Source organism: Gossypium arboreum, chromosome 6 (genome assembly GCF_025698485.1).
Source record: "Gossypium arboreum isolate Shixiya-1 chromosome 6, ASM2569848v2, whole genome shotgun sequence".
Classification (NCBI taxonomy): Eukaryota; Viridiplantae; Streptophyta; class Magnoliopsida; order Malvales; family Malvaceae; genus Gossypium; species Gossypium arboreum.
In genome coordinates, this window is record NC_069075.1 from 20,571,773 (window position 1) to 20,580,591 (window position 8,819).

Genomic DNA, 8,819 nt, shown 5'->3' on the forward strand with positions numbered 1-8,819 from the left:
ATCATCTGAACTTGCCATAGATTGAAATTTGTGACACCATCGAACTTTTCAATGTCAAACTTTGTTGCCATCTCTAAATGAGCTGATCTATGAAAATTGAACTAGCTTTGATACCACTTATTGGGGATTGACTCGATTAAGAAACAAACAAGTAAAAATAGCAAAAAAAATTGAGAAATTTAACATACAAATTTAACATGGATAAACCCCTCCAAAGAGGATAAAAACCATAGGCAAAGATAATTTTTTTTATAATGTTAAAAGAACAAAGAGTACAAAAGATGGAGAAAAAACTAAACTCCGAAATCTAAAAACAAAGAACCCTCAAAACGTAAACACAAAATCCTCAAAAAGTGTTATGAGTTCTAATCTTTAATGGATCTTTTTCTAAGGTTGTAAAAGAGACTATTTATAAGTTAGATTCGTAGGTCAAATAATAATAAAATAATATAGACTAATCAGAGTTCGACTGAAACAAATAAATAGAGTTTAACTAGGAGATTATCTCTCAAATTTGACTGAAATATGAGTCATACTCAACAATAACTATGGCACAATTGCCCGCAAAAGCAAAAAATATTGCAGTTGCAACCACTGCGAATCAAACAATTTGGTTGAGGAAATTGTTGAATGATTTGAGATTGACTCAAAATCAGGCAACTATGATCAAGTGTGACAATCAATCAATTATGACAATGGAAAAAAATCCTATTTTCCATGGAAGAACCAAGCACATAAAAATCAAGTATCATTTTGTTCGAGAAGCTGTATTTGAAAATAAAGTTGGTCCATTGCAACTCAGAAGACCAACTTGCAAATATTTTGACTAAAGAAGTTTGAAGCCTTAAGGAAAAATCTTGATGTTTCCATTAAAAATAACGAGGAGGAATGTTGATGACAATGCTATTTTTAACGTTTAAAATACTGTTACTTTTATTTTATCTTAACTAGATTTGTTATTTTTTTTAGTGATCAATTATAGTTATTTTAATTGATTTTGGATAGGCTTTAAGATAAGGAGGATGACTATGATTTGGATGAAGGTTATGTTTTGAATAAGAATATCAAAATAGAGTTTAGATAAGGATTTTTCCACTGTAAATATGTGTAAGATGTTTTGCATCCAAGTAAAGAACAACAAAGCTTATTCTTACCTTCTCTCTCTTAAGTTTTCCTTTTTCGAAGTTTTTTCTTTGTTTCTTCTCTCCCTCCCAAAAGATGTTATGCTTGTTGCAAGATTACGAAGCATAGCATTTAGGCATGGAATTGCTAAGCTAAAATTATTGGGAAACTAGAAAAGCTTCCTGTGATTAAAGGAGTATTCTTCTAGCTTTGACAAACTAAAAAGATTACCACCAACTTTATTATCACCACAAATTAAAGTCATATACAATTGACTAATCAAAAAACATAAATAAACTAGACCAAAAATGACTAGTGCTAGCTTTTGGCATCACTTAAACTCTGAAACTTTGTAGGGGAGAGTGGAATTTGAGCCTATGTAGAAGCATTTCAGATATATCAATGTTCTTGATTGCTAATTACTCATATTCATATATGCTTTAAGATATATTATTCTTGACATTCACTAGGAAAGTAAATTTTTGAACATAATATTGGTTGTAAATATTTCACTTGGACCAGATGCTCAAGATCTTAACATACAATAAATAAACCAGAAAAAAAAATTTAAAAAGGAAAGGGATTTCTTGTTATCTTATCCTTTTGGATTTATGAACTCGACAAATTTTAGACCATACAATAAATCCAAGAGCTTCCAAACCAAACACTACTGGCTCTTGAAAATACTAGCTGAAGTCAGGCAGGATCAATGGAATTAACAATTGTACATGCAAAAGAAAACCTCTCCATTATGTTATCAAAATTAGGTTTCTCTCATAGCTAGAGGAACCTTAGTAGATGTAGTTTGAGAACACCATTGAGTAAGATTAGCATAATATTTGTTTATAGATGTATACTTTGTTCTTAATAAGTTTGTAAAAGCTGATTTTTCTGTATTTTGCGTGTATGTTTATCCAATTTGTTTACAGATATGTGCTTTGTTATCAAAATTAATGTACAACATACTAAGTTTTTGGTTTCTTTCACTTGCATCGCAAAAATGGCCAAGCTAAGCTTTGCTTGGTATTTTCGATCAAATGCCAATGTATTTAAGCTCCCATTATTTTAGGCATATGTTATGGACTGTATATGGTACACAAAGAAAAAGTTATAAGCTGTCCATGATTAATTTGCTTAATGCATAAGCTTATCAGAGGTTGGTTCATTCACCCCATTATTAGTTTATGGGTATGACAAGCAATGCCACTTACAAGTAAGCAGAACTTCAATCTGAACTGACTTCTAAGTTCTCAGAAAATGAATTACAGATTTCAATCTTAAATCTATTGGATTTCATCTTTTAAATATAACATTGTATTAGACACTTGTAGATATTTCAAAGATTGTGACGATAGTGAGGCAATAAAAGCAGTACATCCACCCATGATTTGGATTGTGAATGACCTTCTCTGCCTGCTAAATTTATATACCCATTTCAAACCAATTTTCTTGATTGGGGTTCACATTATGAGATTGTTCTAAATTTGGGAGCTTACATCATTTCCACTTGTTGAGTTTCACGTGAGCCCACTGGCCACTACTTCCACTTGCTATAAGAGTTTTTCATGTTTTAGTATTTCTTTGTTTTTTTTGTTTTTTTTTTTTTTCTTTCCTTTTTGAGATAATGGCCTTTGGTTGGTAATGTAAGTAGTGTTTCATTGTTCTATTGCTTTTCATAATAAAGAAAAACTTGTTTTTTTATAAGCTGCAAAAGTGCTTCAAAAAAATGAAGCCGACAAATGTGTAATTATAGATTCTTGCTTATTATTATCCCGCAACAGAGCTTCCAAAAGACATGCCCTTTCTCTCTCTCTGTTATTGTGGATTTGGTAATGAGCATAAGGAAGAAAATGGTAGACATTAAAGCCCATTTTGAAGGTTTTATTTCGCATTCATGAATGATTTCTTTTGGACCATTTTCTTGCATGTTGTAAAAAGGATACCTTAAACATTAAACGAGTGGCAGCATGAATGAAGAGAGAAAAACTGAAATCAGGACTGGTTTGATGATGATGATGATGATGATAAGGGTCCAGTTTTCTTAAGTATATATTAAGAACTACTTATTTTACAAAACACCTGCATTTAAATGGATTATTTTACTGAATTTAGAAAAAAAAAAGGGAGAATAATTCATTAATATACGTATTTTAAAAGCTTAATTATTGTCTAATGATACCGATTAAATTTTAATATTGATCATAAGAGCCCACCCCTAATTCAGTGAGAAACAATGATTAAAAATGCTCACTTTAGATATTAGTTTAGTAGAAAATTTAAAGTGTATTTTTCTTCTTTTGGAATAGGTGAATTTTCTTTTCTTTTTTTTTTCTTTTTTTTTTTTATATACTGATGCAAGGATTTCCATTTCCCATCCTCTTTTTTATATCCTTTCCATATAAGCATGTGAGCCTTCATTTCCTCATATGTTCCGTAATCTTAAATAAAATAAATAATCAAGGCCGAAGTTAAAGCGAGTATTTGAGATACTCTTCAATACTTGATTAAGCGTAATTTCTTTTTGAAGGACGATTGATTCACGCAAGTATGAAATGGAAGAAAGTTCATGATAAAAGCAAGGAGCAGAGCCAGCTAATTGAACCTTAATTATGTTATTGAATATGAATAAATAAATAAATAAATAAAACAAAAACTTGGCCATTCAATCAATATTTTAAAACAAGAGGATGAAAATGGCTACTCATATTTTTGGTACAGCCTCAGCCAGATCCCCACAATCTTTTATTGCCAAATGTCATACCAACACCCCCCAACGGTATGAAATAAATATGAAAATTTAAAAAAAAAAAAATCAAAGAAATTGATTCATCTGTCTCTTTCTCTCTCATGTATGATGAGGAAAATCAAATGTGGGAACTCTACTGGTTGTTTCCAAACCCATAAACATATAATATACATCTAAGTCTAGCATAGAAGACAATTTATGTTCCACATATAATAATCAATCTTTAATCACATTGGGCCGGACAGGCTTCACTGGAACATGAATCAATTAACCAGAACTCGATCAAAATGCACATTTTATATATTGCAAATTGAATTAACATTTAAACACATAATGAGCTAAACAATATACAAGACTCAAAAATCCAGTTTGACTAATACCACACCAAGATCCCTTTCACCACTTAAGTTGTTCAAAGTGGCACATATCGATTTATCATCACCTGGATTTGTATCACAACTAATGGAATGGAATAACAGCCGCAGCAACATCCAAGTTCCAACCGCTACCAGGCGTCTGCAGCATCTGCTTAAACTGAATTTGCCAAGATTGTGACCATAAAGTATCCATTTAACTTTGAAAAAATTACAATAAGTTTATCCAACGAAAGCTAAAAGCTAAGTTGCAAACAACATTTCTTTATGAACTTCACAAGTATATAACATAAAGCATCACATCTTCATACCTACAATATACACATAAAAGAGGGATCAGAGTTAAAGGGCTACAAATTCAAAGCTCTTACAACATCAATCTGATCACAGGTGTGCACTCTTACAAGCATATGCCGGAAATAAAAACAAGCAGCAAGTGCATTAGGCTATCAGTTGAAGCACAAAAGCCAAAACGCTTGCAGTGCATTATCAACATTCATGGATTGCTTTCACTGGCGATCCCAACCAAGGTTTTGCTTCCATAGGACACAGCACCGAGATTAAGCTACAACATGTAACAAAATTGTTGTTTGGTCATCAGCTTTCAAAAAGCATGCTATCTTCTTCCCCTTGACCATTGTGCTTGACTGCTCTCCCTGATCAATGCAAAATGAACTTCCCCTTGACCCTTGTGCTTGACTGCTCTCCCTGATCAATGCAAAATGAACTTTGAATTCAGAATAGATGAATAGATAAACCATATGAATGCAGATCCAAAACTCAAAAAAGGAATGAAGATGCTAAGGCATGCTAGTTAGATTTCAGGCAGCGCATGCATTCCGAGATGTTTCCTAGCATAATCATGTTTGCTCTCCCCTCTAATTCACAATGAATTATACAAATCAAAACGATCATAATAGAACCAGAAGACATCAAGATTCAACAGCATATTTATATTTTAAAACCATATATCTAAAGGACTAACGGTGAACATAAAGCCGCTTATGTAACAAATTAATCAGCATAGACAAGTATTTCAAGCATGTGAGAGTTTTACCGTTGCAGGGTATCAAAAGGAGTTCATCTCCAAACAATACGTTCTTCTCTTAATCAGCATCTTCGCAGCAGTCCCATAAGGCTCTTCGAAAGCAGTTGATAACCAAGAAGCATCGGAGACCTCTTTTCTAGAAGCAGATTGCTCACTGGGCCTAATTGCAACTAAAGTAGCACCTTTTAATACAACCCCGTTAGGCAATTCCAAATGAGGGGCATACCAAAGCCTCATATTCAATGCCGGCACCTGCGTCCTTTTTGAAGCTGAAGAAGCCGATAATGGCTTGACTCTCAACTCCTCAAGCTGTTCCCTGTTCATACGAAGCACCCCTTGTCCATCCGCATCGGTTAAAACCAAGGTATCCAGCGTCCTATGCTCCGCAATTATCGGTTGAAGTAAGTAATGCCTTGCTGATGCTGCGATTAACGAACTAATCGTCCAAACAACCCTTAATTTCAAGCCTCCATTGGTATAAAACGACTCTGGAATACTCCCATTATCATCACCGTTGCCGGTAATGCAATTGTTGCTGCAAAACCCATCGTTGCCATACTCCGGTACTTGCGAATGCACGTCATTAATAACGGAGGCAGCTCCAAGGATGATGCAGTTATCAAGGGTTGATCCGAAATCTGCTCTCCATTTCAACAGAACTCCATCGTCAATCCCTAACTCGCCGCTGGGTAATTCGATTCGGAGGAAACGAATCTCGTTGAAATTTCTAAGCACTTGAGTAGGGGAATGGTGGGTGACACCAGTTTGGCCCATTTCGGGATCATCATCATCAGCGGCGCGACCGACGGATGAGGAAGTGGAAGGGGCGCTAAGCGTTTCATCGAGAAGGGAGCGTTTAGGACCGAGGAATTGACCCAAAGCTTGAAGGGGTTTAACAATGCCTCCGAAGACGAGACGCAAGAGGTTGGAGAAGGGACCGGCGGGACATGACTTGTCGGAGGATGAGGAAGAAGGGGAAGAATCGTCGTCGGAGATGACACAATCGACACGAACGAGAACGTTTTCAACTTGAGGGACGAGGGAATGGAAACGACGGGAGACAAGACAGCATCGGCCGAGAGCTTTAACGTCGCCGATCTTGTTGAAGATTAAAAGAAGGAGAGAGTCGGGAAGACGGTCGAAGTGATCGAGTGGCAGGGGATGGAATCTGTGGATGGGATCTGAACGAACCGGACACATTTTTCGTTTCTCTAAATGGGATTATCTGGTTGGGAGGAGAAAAGGGGTTAGATCTGGGGGTGGGCTGAGGGTAAACCTATCGTTTTTAAGGGAAGGGAAGGGAGATAGGGCGGAGTAGGATGGAAATGGAAGGATGAGATACTTGCAAGGTTTTTGTCTTTTTCACAGAGAGAGAGAGGAAGAGAGGATTCGCGTTACAGAAAGAGAAGAAAGGTGCGAACGGGACCGGAAAAAAGAACACACACAACGTTAACTTTGTCCATCTTTGTTTTAACTGCGCGGAAGCAATTGAAACCAATAACATTAATTCATCATCAATATTTATTTATTTATTTATGATTTTTATTTATTTATTTAATTTAATCATATAAATAAATAACATTTTTATCAAATAAATAATAAAGACAACAAAAGAAATAAAGGAAGCAAAAGAACTCTTAATTATTCATCAATACGATGTTATAAAACTTCCTCAAAGTCTATATTTATAAACATAAAAAGTATACAGGATATAAAATTTTATTTCTAATGGACATTAGAGTCCTAAGATTTAATAACATTTCCTCTTAAGTGTTTATTATTAGATAATGTGCCTCGATAAAAAAAATCTTGTGGAAAAAAATTCTTAGCAAAGCGAAAAAGAAAAATGTTATGAGTGAGGAAGAACTTTGGAAAAATATATTTTGATTTTTTTAGGAATTCTAACAATAATAAGCAAACTTTGATCATGGTCATTTTATAAAAATGCATATGGGTATTTTTTTATCATTTTATAATATTCCTTCAACTATTATCCATTGAGTTGAATTTACCATATATGTTCAAATCATTTCAATTTATACAAATATTTATGCAAACATATTGAACAATTTCCCAAATTTTCTTATATGTTTCCAACATTCTAAATCCTCCTAAGATTTTAATATAATTTTTACTATATGGTGATTGTAACATCCCTAAACCGTATCTATCGTCGGAATAGGGTTATGGAGCATCACTGTACAATTGTAACATAAAACATTCATTTCCAAACATTAGATAAACCATATCATAATTCAATCAAATACATGCATATCGTCCTTTATTCAAGCCTTCAAGGCCTTAGAATCACTTTAGAAACGATTCGGGACTAAACCGAAAACAATCAGAAAGTTTAGGAAAAAGTCAAAAAATTTAAACTGTAGGAGTCACACGACCGTGTGGCCAGGCCGTGTGAGTCACACAGCTGAGACACACGCTTGTGTCTCAGGCCGGGTAACAGTCAATATAGAGACACACAATCGTGTTCCAACCCGTGTCTGTGCCCGTGTAACTCTCTGACTTGGGTCACACGGCCAAGCTACACGCCTGTGTGCCAGGCTGTGTATCTTTCGAAATGGCCTCACACGCTCATAAGCCAGGTCGTGTGCTAGGTCATGCAACTTTCGAAAAGCAACCATTAACAACCTACAGGGGACACATGATCGTGTCACCTGGCCGTGTGTCACACACGACTGAGACACACGTCCGTGTCTTAGGCTGTGTGGACAAGAAATAGGTCAAAATCAAGCCTTTTCTTTCACCCAATTTCAACAAGTACCTACAAGCCAAGTAAACCTATGATCAAGGCACCAAAACATGCCAAAATATGCATAATAAGACCATTTCAATATACCATAAGTCCATTTAACCAATATGTCATTTAGGCACCTCAAACACAACCAAGCATTCATACTTACATTTGCATCAAAATGACCATGTCTCATCCAAACAACTTTAACTAAATTCCATATCAACACATAACCTAATTGACCACATTTCAACCATGCCAACACATACCATTTTAGTCGTTTAAACCATGCATCAATTTGGCAATAAAAACACCAACCATATTACCATATTTACAAGTCAAACATAACAACTAGTTCATCAAACACAAGTCCACCTATACTTGTCATTATAACCTTGATCAAGACATTAAAAACAACCGATATAATCACTAGATAGTGTGATAAATCCCTGACTAGTTTCCAACCCGATTGAGCTTCTGATAATCTGAAATGTAAGAGAAAGGTAACCACATAAGCAATGAATGCTTAGTAAGTTTGCAAATATTTGAAACATAACTTATTATTTCAATACTAAAATACATAGATTAACACCAATACTTTAAACTTGGTATAAACCTATTGAGCACCATTCAACTCACATTTGAGTATATTTATAAACATCATATACACCTTTCATTCATAACATAATAAATTCTCATAGATTGACTTACATATTTATCAACTTTTCCTTAAAATAGTGAACCATTTCATTTAACATTCTTACCATTCCATTTTCTTAG

General features: G+C 34.7%; 1 protein-coding gene across 2 annotated transcripts; it reads right to left on the reverse strand.

Moving 5' to 3' along the window:
• Positions 1-4,417: 4,417 nt before the first annotated feature.
• LOC108480262 (F-box protein At5g46170) lies at positions 4,418-6,789 on the reverse strand. Of its 2 annotated transcripts, XR_001870586.2 has the most exons (3): positions 5,300-6,783; positions 4,647-4,950; positions 4,418-4,553 (listed from the first exon to the last, which is right to left on the reverse strand). XR_001870586.2 is itself a non-coding variant. In XM_017783185.2 (2 exons), the coding sequence occupies exon 1, from the start codon at positions 6,488-6,490 to the stop codon at positions 5,312-5,314; it is 1,179 nt and encodes a 392-aa protein (XP_017638674.1). In that variant the 5' UTR covers positions 6,491-6,789; the 3' UTR covers positions 4,418-4,950; positions 5,300-5,311. The 2 variants fall into 2 exon arrangements, 1 of the variants encoding a protein (XP_017638674.1); XM_017783185.2 differs by having other exon boundaries at positions 4,418-4,950; positions 5,300-6,789.
• Between the last annotated feature and the right edge of the window lie 2,030 nt (positions 6,790-8,819).

Coding starts and splice junctions, on each gene's coding strand:
- LOC108480262 (XM_017783185.2), bottom strand. CDS start 6,490: ATGTGTCCGGTTCGTTCAGATCCCATCCACAGATTCCATCCCCTGCCA.